The sequence below is a fragment of the Miniopterus natalensis genome, chromosome 6, assembly GCF_054644295.1.
Source record: "Miniopterus natalensis isolate mMinNat1 chromosome 6, mMinNat1.hap1, whole genome shotgun sequence".
Taxonomy (NCBI): domain Eukaryota; kingdom Metazoa; phylum Chordata; class Mammalia; order Chiroptera; family Miniopteridae; genus Miniopterus; species Miniopterus natalensis.
This window is the reverse complement of record NC_142086.1, coordinates 85918622-85936837: the sequence shown is the minus strand read 5'-3', so window position 1 is coordinate 85936837 and position 18216 is coordinate 85918622. Positions and strand designations below refer to the sequence as shown.

General features: G+C 43.3%; 1 protein-coding gene across 1 annotated transcript in view; it reads left to right on the top strand.

The window, feature by feature from the left end:
* The window catches only part of DSCAM (DS cell adhesion molecule), a 300871-nt gene that overhangs the window by 154475 nt on the left and 128180 nt on the right, over positions 1 to 18216 (top strand). The window contains exons 6-9 of the mRNA XM_087817830.1: positions 2481 to 2756; positions 9075 to 9371; positions 10032 to 10307; positions 14289 to 14567. Coding sequence (XP_087673956.1) covers positions 2481 to 2756; positions 9075 to 9371; positions 10032 to 10307; positions 14289 to 14567 — 1128 coding nt within the window. The remainder of the gene's footprint in view (positions 1 to 2480; positions 2757 to 9074; positions 9372 to 10031; positions 10308 to 14288; positions 14568 to 18216) is intronic.

The window sequence follows — 18216 nt, the reverse complement described above, 5'->3', positions numbered from 1 at the left end:
ACTCAGACGTGCTTAGGCTGGGGTCAGGGAGAAATAGAAGGTGAAGCCTGCACAGGAATATTTCTACCGACTGAGAACCTCGTACATGAAACAGTGAAGCTTGGACAGCTGGTAAGAATGATTCCCACGGGCTCAGAGCCTCCTCTGTGTTAAGACATGTCTTATGCCTTTCTATTTTCTGTTGAGTAAAGCTTATATCTTAAGAGATTATCAAAAGCATCTCAAGTGAGCCTGCCTGGTCATATTTCCCATAGTTTCACCTCAAAAAGAACCTGTGCCTGCTACATCTTCCTCCCGGTCCCCATACCAGCCCCTTCCTTTCCTGACTGCAAGTCGTGTTGCTCCCTCCACACTGAAGACGGGTTTCAAATACTTGACTGTCTCAAACTTCCCATCTTTCTAAGTTCAAGGCAATGCCCTTTCCCAAAGACACCCCCCAACCCCCCAACCCCATCTTCTGTTCAACTCAGGGCGTTTTATTGCGTTCTCCGCAAAGGCATTTATCACCATCCACATGTTAAAGCCATTTGTGGGAAAGTCTTCACTCTGAGTGTACGGTTTCATCATCACACTCTCAGGCCACATTTGGACATGTTCTCAAATGCTTCTCGAACACCCCCTCCTTCCCTCTGATTGCTTCTTTGTTTTTCTCTCTTCTCTTGACAAAAAGCATTTCTTAGGTTCCAAATCAGAGTCCCCCATTCCATCTCCTCTCTTCCTTTGCTGCTCCCTTTTATTTTCATGGCTTCAAATTCCTCCCCTCTGGAAATAGCCTTGAGTATAAATGTTTAGACTCTGCTTCATTTTTGAGGGTCAGTGGAGCCTGTCTCCCAATTTTATATCAGATGTTTAGCTGGCACTTCCAAAGAGCTAACGTCCCAGACCTAACTCTCTGCCATCTCTACCTTTACATGGCTCTCCTTGTTGCTCCAGACACCTTACCCCACTGAGCCGCCTACAAGTGGGGATTTTAAACCCTTCATCTTCTTCAAGCCTTTTCTTTCCATGTCCAAGTCCTGCCAAGTCCTAGAGGTTGTATCTCAGTGTTTCCCGGCCGTGCTCTCCGCCTCTGCCCTGTCTTAGGTCGAGCCTTCATTGTGCCTCAGCGACACCTTTGGGGCACCTCCTTACTGACCAGTGTTTCTGCTCTCACTTGTCCAACACAATACGATCAATCAGTTCTCCCAAAAATGTGTTTGACTGTAGCACTCACTTGCTAAGCTTTCTTTAGTTCCCCCTGATTTAATTCCAAAATCTGGTTGCTCTTTGCAGTCTTGTCCCAGACTGCCTTTGTAATTTTTCTCACACGAATCCCCTTCGAGACCCTGTGCTGCGTTCAGACTGGTCAGAGACTCTTCCTGAGAAAAGGCCACGCTTCATGCCCGAGTTCAGGCCGGTCCCCGTCTCCGCTGCCCATCTGGCCAGAGCTCTACCCGCGCCTCGTATCTGAGGACCTTCTGTGATGCTCTGCCATGCGTATGTGCTCTCACAGACTTTTTACTATACTCAGTCTCGTATTTGTCTTATCCACCTAGAAGCCTACACTCCTTGGAACCAAAGACTTCACAGCATGGTGACATGAGCAGTAGAAGTAATTGGGCTAAAAAATCTGCTTTTTGCCGTTTGCCTGTTGAGCGGATTTGGTTAATTAATTTTTCTGAATAACTGGTTAATTTCCTCTTCTGCAAAATGGAGATAAAAACACAAAACTTGCAGGATTATGGGAAGACTGACTTAAAAATATCCAGAAGATGTTTGCGACCTTTATGGCACGTGCTAGTTGTACCTCAGACGCCACTCATCTTGGGCTCCCCTGTGATTTTTGTCCCATCCTTGGTATCTGGACGTTCAGTACAGGCTTGCTAATTTGAATTGGGTTTGTTAGATGAAAATGTAGGAAGTCAAGATTGAGATTTCCAACCCTGTCCAAACCAGTGAGCCTCATTTTAAAGAAACAAACCAAAAAACCTGTCTAATGTCGGCCTGTTTCCTTACAGCTGGTATTGGCCCTGGTTAAGCCACGTAAGGGATGTGAGTGAGTGTGTGTGTGTGTGTGTGTGTGTGTGTGTGAGAGAGAGAGAGAGAGAGAGAGAGAGAGACAATGGCCCAGAGCAAACCCATCCATGCAACCTTGAGAAAGGCCAATAGGATTTAAATACTGAAATATTTCTGTCCTTCCTGGTAACCAGCACATTGCCTTTCTTATTGTCAGTGGGTTTATACTCACACATATTCAGTGAGAAAGCAATTTGACCAACATTAGTCTGTTTGCTACATAGAGAGAAGTCCAGGAAAAAACCAAAGCACAGCAAAAGGGTGCTTGCAATCACAGCGCTGCCCCGACTGCTCTGAGCACAAGAGCGATGGGGCGTGCTTGCGATGACGCACCTGCCTTGTCAAGCGTCCAGCATGTCGTTGAAATGCTACCTACATGTGTGATATTTTTACCTTCTTTTTTTTTCTCTTACCAAAACCTCCAGAGCCACTGAAAGCTACCATCAGCCCCAGGAAAGTTAAAAGCAGCGTGGGTAGCCAGGTTTCCTTGTCCTGCAGCGTCACAGGAAGCGAGGACCAGGAACTCTCCTGGTACCGAAACGGCGAAATCCTCAACCCTGGAAAAAATGTGAGGATCACAGGGATCAACCACGAAAACCTTATAATGGATCACATGGTCAAAAGTGACGGGGGCGCATACCAGTGCTTTGTGCGCGAGGACAAGCTGTCCGCTCAAGACTTTGTGCAGGTGGTCCTTGAAGGTCAGTGGGCCGCGTTGCAGGGTTCGGCTGAAAAAGAGCCCAGACCCAGAGCACTCCCAGCGAAGAGCAAAGGGTGACAGTGCTGGGAACTCCCAGCTTCACACCTCTCACCCTTCTACCTACCTGTCCTTTCTACCTGTCCACACCTTTCTATCTCTCTGACCAGCTAGTAACTCTACCTAGCTTTTCAGTATAAATCAGGCAGATAAAAGAACAGCTTCTGATGAAATGAAAGTTGTACATGGTATATGGAACATGAGTAATGTAATTTAACATGAAGTTAGTAAACATGCACGTTGCCCGCTCTCATGTCTAAAGCTGTCAGGACTTAGGCCTCCAAAACTTTGAAACTTACGGTTTGGTTGACAATCCAGCGTCCTCTAGGCCAGGGTTTCTCAGTAAGGCTCATTTGAGAAGGCTGTAGGATTTTAGCAACACCTCTGGTCTCTCCCCGCTAGATGCTAGTAGCACCTTCCTACAAATTGTAGGAGCTGAAAATGCCTGCAGACATTGCCCAGTGTCCCCTGGGGTGCACAGTAGCCCCCGTCAAGAAGCGCACCCTTAGAGGCGAGTGCAGGGCACTTTTCAGTACTGCGCTAGATGCAGTGAAATGTGGCAGCCGGTCGGTAGGGCTGTCCCTGGTTGGGGCCAGATACTCAAAGGTTTAGGTGAATGGAGTTTCTGAGGAATTTCCTTGTGGTAAATACTAGGTTTCATGGATGTTTTACTGTTGTTGTTTTATTTAACTGTCTACTGCCTCCTCGCATCTTCAAGCTTATTGATCAGCCAGGGAAAGAAGCTATAAAAATAACATTCAAGTGAGACGTATGTTTATCACCAGATAATTGAACTAGCGTGTATCTGTATATTTGTGGTCTTATTGAAAACTGTGTCTTTTCATATGATTTAAAATTTATCTGTTATCTACTAATAAAATAACTACATGACTTTCATGTATCCTAAAGGGAGAAAAAAAATTATGCATGAAAATAAGTTTAAATATGTCTTGGTGCTAAAAAGATATTTCCATAATTTCTTTTTCAACCTTCGTCACTTTTTAAGAAGAAATAGGCTTAGAATGACATTCTTATTTTGACTCACGCATTTATTTGCAGACAGTGAGTTTTTTAAAGCAGCGAGGAAATTCGCCAAAGGCTCGCTACTCATGTTAAACGCCTGACACTGTGTCCCAATGATAATTAAGTGCAGAAAGTAATCAGTGTGTGCAGAGCTGGATGGCTGATGATGCACTGTGGTTCTTACACAGTCACTATTTTTAGATTCTTTGTAGAAAAGGGAGAGATTACCTTTCTAGGCCTGGTTACCGTGGCAACCCTCTGCGCGCCTACGGAAACCTAAAGCGCATATTGATAATCCGTAATGATGCCGAAAGGGTTCAGGTTATCACAGAGTGACAGCCAGAAAGATTTCAAAGACACTCAGGTCTCACTGGGAAATTAATGTCAGCTTTCATCTCCAGAAAGCCTGTCGCTTGAATAAAGAAGAGGCTAGAAGAGCAGGCTGGGCGCGCTTGCGGTCTCTGTGCCGCGTGTCAGGTTCCAGCCGGGCCGGAAGCTTCGCGTTGTTTTCTCTCTTCTGAGAGATGACGGTGCTCGAGGAGCAGAGGAGAGCAGGAATGGGCCTGCAAGTGCGTATCTAGGGGCTGCCTTAAAACGGTGTCTCACCAGCGTCCTCAGATGTAACCTCCTGCTATTACCAATGAAGTAGCTATGGATTAACATAAATGCGGCCACGCATGGTCCCCCGGACTAAGAACAGCCGCTGGTATAATGCTGAATTGGAGAGTCTTTTCTGAGGCGCGGAATGGAAGTCTAACAGACCTGGAATCTAATATTTATATGCTCAAGGTCAAACCAGAATGACTGGAAAGTGGAACAACAAAGAAAGTGAGAACAGGTCCTATTTCTGGAAATGACAGAATAGCATGTGTCAGACTCACCAACCTGCAAGAAGGTAAAAATTATGAACTTTGGGGAAAGCAAACCTATACGCATACACTAAAGAGACATCTACAGGTAGGCAGAAAGGATTCGACCCTCAAGAGAAGGGAAGAGATTAGGTAACATCCACATTGACACCACCTTTCCTCTGAGGACGTTCTCCAGGCCTGCGGGGTGGGGACAAGAACACGAGGAGGGAGGAAGGTATCGCCTTGTGGGTCGAGGTGCAGAAGGACAGAGGTCTGGGCTGTTGAATCACCTGCCAATTGAGGGAGGCAGGCGAGAGGAGATTCCCAGGAGGAGGGAGTAACAGTATTGAGTCTTAAAATATGTAAAGAAACCTGCTTGAGAAACTTGGTTGGCACTTGAACTGCAAAAATTCAAAGGAGAATCCAAGTATACCATGTAGACCTAGCTGTCCAGAGCAGAAAAACAACAACAGACAAATGAAAGGATACTTTGGCCAGAGGTCAAAAGACAAAGCAGGGAATGGAAACAGACCTGAGAAGATCCCGGATCTTAGAGTCCGCAGCCAAGCTGTTTAAAATATGTTCAGGAACTTAAAGGAGATTTTGGGCATAAAGAATGGACATACAGGAAAGACCACCAGAGGACTGGAAGCTATAAAATGGAACAAATGGGCATGAGAAACTTCACCACATGGGCTTTAACGGGAGATTGCAGTAGCAAGAAGAAAGGATGAGTAAACTTGAAGACAGGCTAAAATAAGTTAACCTAGGCTGAAGCACAGAGAGAAAGAGGACTCCAAATGAAATCAGCAGCGCCACAGTGACATGTGGGACATTTATCAGATGCCCTGAAATACATATCATCAGAGGCACAGGAAAATCAGAGGAAGAAAAATGTTTGAAGAAATAATGGCCATCGTTTCCAGAAATTTGGTATAAAAAAATAACATTACAGATCCAAGAGATTTAGCAAGCCCCAAGAAGAACAAATACAAAGGCAGTCACATGCAGGTATTTCGGGACAAAGTGCTGAAAGTCAAAGATAAATGGAACATTCTAAGGGAGGGAAAATACTACATGAAGGGGGTTGTCAATATAAATGGGGAATGACTTCTGATCAGGTACTTTGGAGGACAGAAGACAATGGAACAATGTCTTCAAACGGTAAAAGGATTTAAAAAACTGTCACTGTAGACTTCTGTATGTCTTCAATAAACAGAAGCTCAAAAACGTGAAGCAGAAGGACCTGACATTAGGAAAGAACAAATTACCTCGTTCAGGGTGAACAAGGTGATCGAAAGTAGAAACTCAGATCTATAGGAATCAAAAGCATGAGAAGTGATAAATATTTTAGTAAACATTTAGCAGAATAGTTTTTCCCCTCTTGATTTCTTTAAACAACAATGGACAAATTATAAAATTATGACACTGTATTATATAATTTATAATATAAATAGATACAAAGGACAGAATATAAATTAAATTACTTGAAATTATTTGTTGCAGTGTTTTATATTTTGCATGAAGAACTACAATTTTAACTTTTAGATGTGATGGAAATTATAGGTACATAATGTATATACATGCATACACATATATGTATTAATGTAGATAAAATATAGATGAAATATATGCAACTGTGGACTGGTAGAAAATATTTTACACATACACACACACATCTATATATAATATATGCCATATATATGTATGTCTGACAAATATTATGTCTCATTTATATAAGATCTCTGATAAGCATATCTTACCATTATAAGTTATCAGAAATCTATAGGTACAAGTAAACTTGTACTGACATATATATGTGTGTGTGTAAAAGTTTGTGTATATATAGTTATAATTCAGTATACATAAAGGACTCCTACAAATCAGTAACAAAGGCAAACAGTCTAACATAAAAATACGCAAAAAATTTGAGCAGAGATTTCACAAAAGGAAACACACAAACGGCCAGTAAAGCACATGAAAACAACATTGCCTCCATGGTATTTGCCAAAAGCGCACAGCCTGCATCGAATCATGAGGAAATATCAAACAGAGTTTGAGCAACTGGCTACAAAGTGACTTAAAAATGTCAGAGGGAAGAAACACAGAAGACACCAAAGAATGTTCCAGATTAAGAGAGAGTAAAGAGACATGGCAAGGCAGATGTTAAGCATGACACTGATTGGACTGGGGAAAAATAGCTAGAAGGGACCTTATTGGTCCTTTTGGGAGAATTTGGTGCACACCATGCATTAGATTATAGTCCTGTTCCAAAGTGACATTTCCCCATTTTGCTAACTGTACTGTGGTTGTGATAGACATGCCTCTAGAAAGAATATACACTCTATGATTACATGGATTTCAAGCTCAAGAAGAGGCAAAACTAATACATGGATGTAGGAATCAGAACAGTGCTGTGTGTGGTGGGTGGAGGCCCAACAACATCGGGGGTGATAGAAAATGTTCTACCTTGATTGTGTTGGTTACAGGTGTATATACTATATTTAATAAAACTCATTCTGTTTGTACACTTACAACCTATGCATTTCACTCTATGTTATCTACAGAAAAAATAGTGTAACTGAAGAAAACTTTTCTAAACAGATTTAAAAAGACTTGAGGTTTCAGCGCTCAGTGGAAAAATCAGTGCAAAGACATTTACAGCTAAATACATCCTTAGAAAGGTGTTGCATTGGAAGGTCAAATGAGATAATGTCACCATTCCCAAGGGCCAGTTACGTACACAGGACGACGTCTGACTCCTCTGCCAGTTCAGTGCAGAGCGTGGTGAGGCGGTGTCCGCACTGTCCCACTGGTCCTTCATTTCATATTAGGAAGTTCCTGCTTTCATCTTTGACAGTTAAAGTAAGATGTTTGCAATCCAAGGACACTGAAATATGCTATATGTGAAAGCACCTGGGAAAAGCATACTTGAGGGCCTTCTCCAGCCTCCCGCAACGTAAGCTGGAATGAGGAAGTTAAGATTCAGGAATTTGCAGATGGAAACGTGGTGGAGGGGCCCCCGGTGCTGCTCCCCCAGCGGGAACCCCCCTTGGCTGGCCCAGCAGGCCGCAGAAACAGGCCGCAAGGTTTTGGGTGCCGAGCACTTCTTTCTTCCCGGGTTTTAGGAAGTGTTAACAGTTGTGTTTTTGTGATAGAATTTCAAGCTGTCTTCAGTTTTGTTTCCCACGTTTGTTTTGCTTATATTTTCAACAATTAGTATATATATATAACTTTTAAAATAAAAATTAGAAACCAAAAAAATAATATCTGTTAATTATCCCCTTTCATTGTGGATACACCCACAAAATGAACACAAGTTAAGAAAATTTCCTCCAGCAAGGTTTATTACTAGACTCAGAAATCCTGTTTCATGGGATCACAATTATGTCAAAATGACCCACTTATGCCTAGAAAAATAGTGTCGCGGTGTCGCAGTGTTGATTTAGGTGCCTGAGGCTGGCGGGCCTATTGGCAACTGTCTCTTTTTGCCTCATACCTTTCTCTTTAATGTGCATGTATCTCTCTCTGCCCACGGAGAGCCATGGGTAAGGAGAAGCAGGAGGCCTTTCTGGTTTCTAGCATACTATAGGAGGGAAACAGTCCTTGTGTGTGAGAGAGAAAGAATGCAATGTGACAGTTTGGTCTTTGTTGAAAAAATGGGAATTCCATGGAAACTTACCTAAGGTTACACTCCTAGTTTGTCTGGGACAGTCTTGGGTTGTGTGTAACTGTTCATAGTCCCCATTTCATTCTCAAAGGTGGATGATAAATTATATGGCCACCTCACTTAAGATACTTACAGAGATATTCAATACATGCCAGAAAGGTCAAACTTTATTTAGTTTCTACCCATTTGCAGAGCCTTCATGGAAATGCATGGGCAATTATCATTTGTCATTAAAACTATAAAAGATGATTTCTTATGAGAAAATGAAGATGAGATCATCAGCCTCTCTCTCTCTCTAACCCCTCTAAACAGCTCCCCGGTGAGCAGGCCCTGATTAACTGGGGAGAATGGGGAAGCTGAAGTGAGGGTTTGGGGCATGGATTTCCCGTATGCTTTACCTCTGGGTGGGGACATCCAGTTTTCAATTGTAGACTCCTTGGGAGAGGACATTGTTTATCATGAATATCTGGGTTGTATCATAATTCTTCTTATGAAGATCAGGAAATACATGTGATTTATTAAAGCTTGCTAATGCTGTGTTGACCTATTTTGAAAATGAGGTCTAGGTCTGGTTGGAATCTAGCTTTATCAAGAAAACCGGAGTTTTGTGTAGTGTTAATAAGCACTACATCTACCTCCCGATCATTAAATAAACGCACTTGGAAGTTGTTTCATTATCTGGATGTGCCACTTGCTTCCATGATTTGTCTTCCTGCAGATGGAACTCCCAAAATCATTTCTGCCTTCAGTGAAAAGGTGGTGAGTCCGGCAGAACCTGTTTCCCTCATGTGCAGCGTGAAGGGCACGCCGTTGCCTACGATCACGTGGACCCTGGACGACGACCCGATTCTCAAGGGGGGCAGTCACCGCATCAGCCAGATGATCACGTCGGAGGGGAACGTGGTCAGCTACCTGAACATCTCCAGCTCTCAGGTCCGGGACGGCGGAGTCTACCGCTGCACCGCCAACAACTCGGCCGGCGTCGTCCTGTACCAGGCTCGAATAAACGTAAGAGGTGCTTGTCAAATCAGCTCCTCAAAAACACACACGAGCCGTGGGAGCGAGGCAAGGTTCCGCATGCGCCCCGCAGTCGGCAGCCCCCGCCCGCTCCCGCTCCCGCTCCCGCTCGGGGATGGCACCGGCCCGCAGTGCTGGAAGCGCGGCTCGGTGCCTTTAGGCAGCTTGTTCCGTTCAGGTCTCCGACGTGCCCACCTGACCCGTCCTTCCTGGTTTATGCTCTGCATGCTCTTTCCTCCCCCCTCTCCTGTCCTGCGGCATCTCAGGGACATGGGGTCCAACTAAATGCACCGCGGGACGTGCGCAGGCTCCGCCTTCGTAAGCTAGAGACAGTGAGACCTTGGGTTATGACAGGTGTCTCCACAGAAAGGGCGTGCGTGTCAGCGCACACGAGCTGCTTTTCACGGGTTACATGGCCTCCGTCATAGCCTTCGAAACATTTCAATAGAAGCACTTGATACTCAGTTTATTTGAAAGCAATGAAACCAGAAGGAAATGAAACCATCTTGGAGAAAATGCCAAATGCAGAGCAGTTTAATTGAAAAAGATGTCCTTAACGAAAATGATCTACCTTTCTACCTCCAGGCAGAGCGTACCCATTTCTGCACGTCAGATGTACCCTTAAATTGTTTTCAAGAGTTCCTTTGTGTCTCTGCAGGGCCCGCAAGTATCCGACCAATGAAAAATATCACAGCAATAGCGGGACGGGACACGTACATCCACTGTCGCGTGATTGGCTATCCCTATTACTCCATCAAGTGGTATAAGAACTCCAATCTGCTTCCTTTCAACCACCGCCAGGTGGCATTTGAGAACAATGGCACTCTGAAGCTCTCCGACGTGCAGAAGGAGGTTGACGAGGGAGAGTACACGTGCAACGTGCTGGTTCAGCCACAACTCTCCACCAGCCAGAGCGTCCACGTGACAGTCAAAGGTACCGCTGGGCCCCTCTGCCCCACGCAGCTCACCAGGGCGGCTCAGCTCTTCCTGCTCAGGAATGCCACTGACCCCACAGTGCTGGAAGTGGCATCTCGGTGTCTGAATTCTGAATTCTCATATGGAAGCTTAGGGCATCCTTTTTTGGGGGGATCTAAGAGTCTGCATATTTAGAATAAGAGTTATATTCCTCAGTTACAAAGACTGAGGAGTGATAGATTACATTAGATGGTTTTTTTAAATTTTTCTCTATTGATATGAGAGAGAGGGCGAGAGATACAGTGATTTGTTGCTCTGCTTGTCTATGCATTCATTGATCGCTTCTTGTATGTGCCCTGACCGGAGATCATACCCGCAACCTTGGCATATTGGGATGATGCTCCAACCAGCTGAGCTACCCAGGCAGGACTTTTTTTTTTTAATTTTTGTTTTGTTTGCTTTCTTTATCACTGCATCGTCACAAGACCTGTGGTCCGTATAGCCTCCCTTCCAGGGGAATTGGAGGGGCAGGGTTTAGCCTGTTTTCGCCTATGTAGGACTTCCCAGGGGGAAACTAATAAATTCTGAATTCTCATATGGCAGCTTTTTTTTTTTTTTTTGGTCAGATTCACATGTATTGAACCGTAGCAAAAATATTGAGAGAAATTTGGTTTAATATAGCACTTGCATTTGTTGCTTCAGATGACCTCTAACTTTCAATATATAGTAACAATTGCACACCGTTAACAATGTGAGCCTTTACTCAGGTGTCATTAGAAAGGCATAACCAAATTGACTTCTGAACACTCAAGTTTGGAATGAAATGTATAAATTAAATCACACTCCAGTGGTCAAAATTGTAGTCCATCACAGCTTTTAAAAGAATTAATAATCTTTACAGTTTTCAGTTATGATAAGGATTATGATAAGGGGAAAGGTAAGGGGTCAACTGAATGACAGGAGAAGACTGAGACCTTTTACTCTCCCTGTGGATCAGGATTGAAAAACAATCTTTCTTACTTTATTCATATAGATACAGTTCACATAAATATATTTACTCATATAGTTACCTTTCCTGTTAAACTACACAGTGAATACTTTTTTATTTTTTATTTACTTATTTTAAATATATTTTTATTGATTTCAGAGAGAGGGATGGGGAGGGAGAGAGAGAAACATCAATGATGAGAGAGTCATTGATCGGCTGCCTCCTGCATGCCCCCGACTGGGGATCGAGCCCGCAACCCAGGCTTGTGCCCAGACTAGGAATCGAACAGCGATCTCCTGGATCCTAGGTCGATGCTCAACCGCTGAGCTACTCCCGGCCGGGCTGAATACTGTTTTAAAGATAATTTTAGAAGAGCAACTATGATGCCTCCAAAGTTGACATCCTTGGAAGTGGGCCCATTTGTTTGCATCATTAATGCTGCAGATGTGAGCCCAAACAATTTTTATATTGTTTCCAGGAGGCTTGTCTTTAACACTGAATAGAGGGGGGTGTATGTGTATATGCATGTGTATTTAGATGACATTTGGAAACAACTGTATATTCGTCATGTCTTTTTTTATCATAGTCATGGCCCTTTGCTGTTTTTGTTTCATGACTTGGAAATATGAAAAAACTCAAAGATTGATATAAATAATGTGTTGGTTATTGATGATGCCTGAAACCTGGAACTCAAGCAGTTGGGAGATGTACTGAGCACCCAGAGCATAGTTCTGCTGCCTTCACACACGTGGGAGAAATGAAAGTCCAAAATCCCCTCTTTCACTTCAGTTTAGCAAGCAGTGTCATGTTTAACACATTTCAGAGTGTTTTCTTTCTCATTTTAGGTGCCACATTGAACTTGAACAGTGACTAATTGAGTGTTCTAATTGCTAGGGATCAACACTGCCAGGAAAGTTAATTGGCTGCTAGATAAAAATGTCACCTTCTTTTTATATTTATATTAAACTTTATAGTTTACAAAACACTTTCATATGTGTAACCTTAATTAATACTCACAGTGACTCTGTAAAGTAGATAAAACATAATCAAAGCAACAGACTAGGAAAGAGCAGGAGACTTGCCCAGAGTTGCTCAGCAGCATGTTCAAGACTCAAATACACATCTTGGGATTTCAGTACAATGCACTGGGCAGGGTTAGCAGATGCAATTTTTGGAGACTCCATGAAGCAAGGAAGATGTTATAAAAAGAAAACTCCTTAAAAGGTGGGGAAAAGGAGCTGAGAGGCAGAAGGGAGAAAAGGAGCTGGGAAAAGTAGAGTATCCATCGCTGTGACTTAGGAGACTTTGGCTTGAGGTGGCCCTTTGAGGAATCGGGACCAAGAGCTGTCAACCTGAGAATTGTGTGGTGGCCCATGGGGCTGTTGCCACTGAAGTGGTGACAACATGTGGACTTGAGGAAATGACACAGGCAATACAAACAGAGCCTCAGTATGTCTCCACACTCACGCGATGGATTTGGTTTTTCCCAGCGAATTAGGGGCCATGGACAAAAAGAGAGTGAGGAGGAGAGAGAATGCCGATGCTGTTGAGCAGCTCCTGTGTCCCCCCGGGCACCCTCCCCCAGCACTCTCATGAATTGCGATTCATTATCACTGTGGAAATGTAACACAGGAAGGAATAGAATCATAGTGAAAGAAACTGGATGGAGAAGACACTGCTAATTCCCACCATGACCCAACAGCCCTCCCGTGTTTCTTCCAGCACGTGGTACTGTCTCTGGGAGAAAGAAACAGTTGTGTTTCCTGCTATGAGGAAGACTAGATAATTAATTCTTGAGGACGACATACAGAAAAATATTAGCCTTTCTTCACCTTCTTAATTAAAGGCTTAGAAAGAATAAAATTTATACAGTAGTAGGAACAAGAATATGTCATTGCTTTTTAAAAAGAAGAGGCTAAATGAACATTTGGCAGCATTTGCTGGCTCCGAACCGTCTTGAAGGAAGGAATTCCCATCATAGGAATGAAATAAACAAGACTGGTAGTAAGTGGCACGCAGCAGATACGTGCGTACTCCGTGTAGGAAGGTTATGGCAAATCCTGTCGTGAGTCGCATGGGAATTTCTGCTCCTGAAACACTACAAGCCTTCACCATCCGCAAGATTCCGAGAATTGACCGTAGAAGGCGATGTAATGAGCCAGATAAAGCAAGCAGTGTGTCTCAAAGAGGCCATTGGCATTACCAAAGTCATTAAGAAACCTTTTTGAATCACTTGTTTTAATTTTCACCTCCAATTTTTGTATCTTATCCATGTAAAATATAAGACTTGGGACTTTCAAAACTTTTTAAAGCATCTGTACAGCAGACTTGTGATTCATGGCTGAAGCAGGGGAGACAACATTTGTAGTGAGGGTAAAGGTGGTGTGATTGACAACTAGGTCTCTAGGTTTAATTTGCATTTTTAAAAGTGCTTCCTGATAAAATGTGGGAGCAAAGCAACAAATAACAAACCCCGATTCTGACATTATTCGGAGAAAATGACATTCCCCTCTAACTAAATTCTTACTTTCATCATGAAAACTTTTATTTTAACTATTTGGATAGGTTTTCTTATGTAAATATGTTTTTTAATAGTTTAGCTGTATCTTTTTTACCTATAACGTATTAACTATAGCTTTGGGTTTAGAGTCTTAATTAATTATTGTGATTTTGCTTTAACTGTACAAAGCAAACTGTTAAGGGCCCAGCATGAAACATTCTCCAGCTGCTGGGCATGTGGCAGTTCTTGTGTCTACTCTCGACAGTTTACACTAGGCCCTCGCTCCCTTTGGCTTGCCAAGCACAGCTTCTGACTGAGCCTTGTCAGTGCCTGAATTCTCAGTGCCTGAATTCTCAGTGCCTGGTTTAGACAAAGAGACGAGATAAGTAGGAGTGTTGTAACAGTGTAAGATGAGTGATGCCATGCAAGAGGGTTAACAGGGAAGAGAGTGTAGACTATTTACACAGCCCATTATCACCTTTTCTATCTCACTTTTCCCCCTTTCCTCTCAGTGCCACCCTTCATCCAACCTTTTGAGTTTCCGAGATTCTCCATTGGACAGCGGGTCTTCATCCCATGCGTTGTGGTCTCAGGGGACTTACCCATCACGATCACCTGGCAGAAGGATGGCCGTCCAATCCCAGCGAGCCTTGGGGTGACCATTGACAACATTGACTTCACAAGCTCCTTAAGGATTTCCAACCTGTCCCTGATGCACAACGGGAATTACACCTGCATAGCCCGGAACGAGGCAGCGGCCGTGGAGCACCAGAGCCAGCTGATCGTGAGAGGTGAGTGAGCGACGGGGACGCGTGGCATCTAAGCGCCAGATTACGGTGTTCGCTTGAAATACTATGAAAATATAACTAGAATTCATAGAATTGGCTGTCATCCCATTAAAAAAATATGAAACTATAGAAACCAACTATGAATTCCCCTAAACTCCAAGCTAAGGTTTTATCTACCTAAAATATGAAGTTTCAAAATATTAGCAGCAAAGCAATGTGTGAGTGAAGACATGGGAGAGACAGGATTTAATTCATGAAATAGGGCTTTCCTCCATCAACCAACTGATTCTTGAGTACCAAAGCCCATGAGCTCTTGCTGCATTGTATTTATTTTATGTAGCGCTTCTTATAATATTATTTAGTTTGATGGTTTTAAAAAATATTTGTCAAAGCCACATATAGTTTTTCTAAAAAAATGAAAAAAGTAGCTTTTAATATTTTTGTTTTTTAGAAATGTGGGTTTCTTTGTTTCTGTCTTCTGTTTAGCATTAAATTTGGGGAGGCTATTGCGACATAAATTAAGCAAACTATAATGATGTTTATGCAAAAACTAAAGATAGGGTAGTCTCACTGGTAGAAAACATCGGCAGGGGTCTCCATACATCTGCAGTGTAAGCATTGGTCTTATTTCAAATCCCTGCTCAAGTCGCCAGATTCCCATTAAGGTTCACACGCCTCATCTATCAAGTGAGCTGCTTGTGTTCTGTAAAGTCTCCTGAGCCGTGGATATTCTGCGATTTTATGGTTCTCCAAGAGTGGTACGCAGTCAACTGCCGGTGCAATGTTCATCCACATCGCCCAAGTAACTGTATGACTTTAAAGATTTATATTGTTGATTATTTGCATTTTAAGATCCCCAACCACTGGGCTCTCAGTGTAGTTGTCCGGAGGGGAGACTTCCATCATCTTTGGGATAGTGGGAGATCTGGGCTGATTCTTTTTTGAGTAGTAGGTGCCTGTGTCCTTCCTCAGTCCTTGGACCTTGTCCCCTGGCACTGCTTCTTCCTTTCTGACTGAAAAGCAGTGCATTTTCTTTCTTTTTTTAATCCTCACCTGAGGATAATTTTCCATTGCTTTTCAGAGAGAGTGGAAGGGGGGAGAGAGAGAGAGAGAGAGAGAGAGAGAGAGAGAAGAGAAAGAGAAGAAGCTTCAGCTGGGAGCTTATTTGAAAAGCAGAGAGAGAGGAGAGAGAGAGAGAAACACTGATGTGTCATCGACTGGTTGCCTCCCTCAGGAGCCCTAACAGAGGCCGGGGATTGAGCCTACAACTGAGGTACGTGCCCTTGGCCAGAATCGAACCCAGAACCCTACAGTCTGCTGGCCGATGCTCTAACCACTGAGCCAAACAGGATAGGGCAGCAATGCATTTTTCTATTTGCCAGCAAAAGAAATTGAAGCATACAGGCTCACAAAGAAATCAACTCTGTATTTATAAAAAAGATTGTCCATGAATGCGTAAGAAAATATATCTTCAGTTAGATACAAACTAAAGATTCAAATCACATTTTTCTCTTTATAACTTGTACTTTTGAGTATAAGAATTGGGATACTTGAATTTTTTTCATTTTTAAGATAAATTAAAATGAGGACCAACCTGGCGTCTGTTTCCTAAGTGTTTTCTTATGAGAAGAATTGATTCGTGCTCTGTGATTTGTGAAGGACAAAGCAGTAAGTCCGCCTGTCCTCCATATAGCCTGCCCTGAGGTATGCAAGTCAGAGGACAGAAATGCTAGATAAGGCATGAGTGTTCTTTGCATCCTTAGCAAGAAAGGCAACTAGACTTTTAGACCCAGGCAAAGGTCAGATGAACTGAAGCTGAGCCTAGCCATTTCGGAATATAGTTGATCACAGTCTGATTAATGGCTCATGTGTTTGTTCTTCAAATATGTTTAATAAGCTTCTATGAAATTAGCATTAAGTCACCAGTTCAGTGATGAAACCCTGAGAAAGGAAGCGTGCTTCCCAATCAGGTCAGTGATGGGAGAAGCAGTCGAGGACAAGGTGATATGGGGCATGGTCAATCGGACTTCACCAAAGAATCTCCTGGGAGATTTAAGAAACCACTGATGACTATTTTCTAGTCCTAACTATCCCCAATTACATCATAATCTTTGGGAGTAGACCCATCTCCCAGATCTCTGGCACATCCCCCCCCCCAAGTCACCCCAAGAACCATCATAAGTGGTTCTTAAATTTTGTCACACACTTGAATTATATGGAGAGCTTAAAAAAATTCCTAATGTCTGGAGTGCAGCCCATACTAGTTAAATAATCATCTTTTAAGGTCAAACCTAGGCTTCAGAAATTTGTGAAGTCCCCAAGTTGATTCTAATATGCAGCCAAGTTTGAGTCCTAGCACCCTGGGTAATTTGAATATGCAAATATAATTTTAAAAAGAGGAAACCAGCAACTTCAGGGAATTATGCACCCAGACAGTCCTGAAGGCTCTGCCTCCCTCCGCCTCCAGTTCTGTATCTCTGTGGCCAGAATCCCCATGGTGCTTTGCTCAGTTCTCTCAGTGGTGCTTCTGGGCCCATCCTACTCAAAGGCCTTGAGTGCTGGGGTTGCTCTGATCTATTAACTGAGTGAGCCATGACACTTTGGACAAGGTCTATTTCCCTGTTTTATAAGCTGGAATAATAATAGCAACTATTCATTTATCCATTCATGAGGTATTTGCAGAGTGCTCTCGGTGCCCTAGCAGTGTGCTCCATACTGGGGGCATGATGATCTATGCTAAAGGAAAGGTCTTCTCTCAGAGTATACAGCCTGACGTGGGAGGCGGGCAATTGAACTGGCCGTACAAACAAGTGTGATCGAGGTTGTGCTAGGATAATGCAGGGAGCTGTGGAAACACTTCATCTCATCCACAGCATCAGGAAAGGTGTCCCAGACTGAGTGGGCTTTGATCTGAGATGTAAGTAATAATTCATTAAACAAAGAAATGCAGAAACATGTGTGAAGACCCAGCAGCAAGGGTGATCGTGGGGACTAGAGAATGGAGAGGATTTTAGAATGTCTAGAGCAAAGCCAGGAAGAGGGGAACATCAAGAGATGAAGCTGGAGACCAAGGACCCAAGTCATAGAAAGCCTTCAGATTAGTGTAAGAGTCTGAATTGTATCAAGGAACAATGGGAATGCACTGGTGATTTTAAACAGGGGAGTACAGTCATCCAATTTGGGTCTTAGAAGGATCCTTTAGGCCACTGTGTGGAGAATGGATTCAAGTGGGGCAGCTGGTGGCAGGTAGACCGGTTTGGAGGCTGTTTCAGGAACCCACATGAGTGACTCTATCAGCCTTGTCTCTGGCTGAGTTCCTCTGAAAGTAGACTGAGGTACAGACTTAACTGTGGGTCGCTTACTTGAGATGTAGTTCCTTCATCCCAGAGTGAGAGAACATGGAAACGTGAGATCAGAAAGGAAGGAAACGTCAATGAAAGTTGTTTTGATGAGCTGGTTGATGCTGTGGGCAACTGAGGCTCATTTGTTGTGGGTGGAAATCCTCCAAGGAATCATGAAGAATAGTGGTTTTCCAAGTGTGGATTCTGGACCAGCAGCCTCAGCTTGAGCTGGGAGCTTATTAGAAAGGCAGAATCTTGGATTCTAGTGAGATCTGAGATCTACTGAGTCAGAATTTCTGGGGATGGGGTTC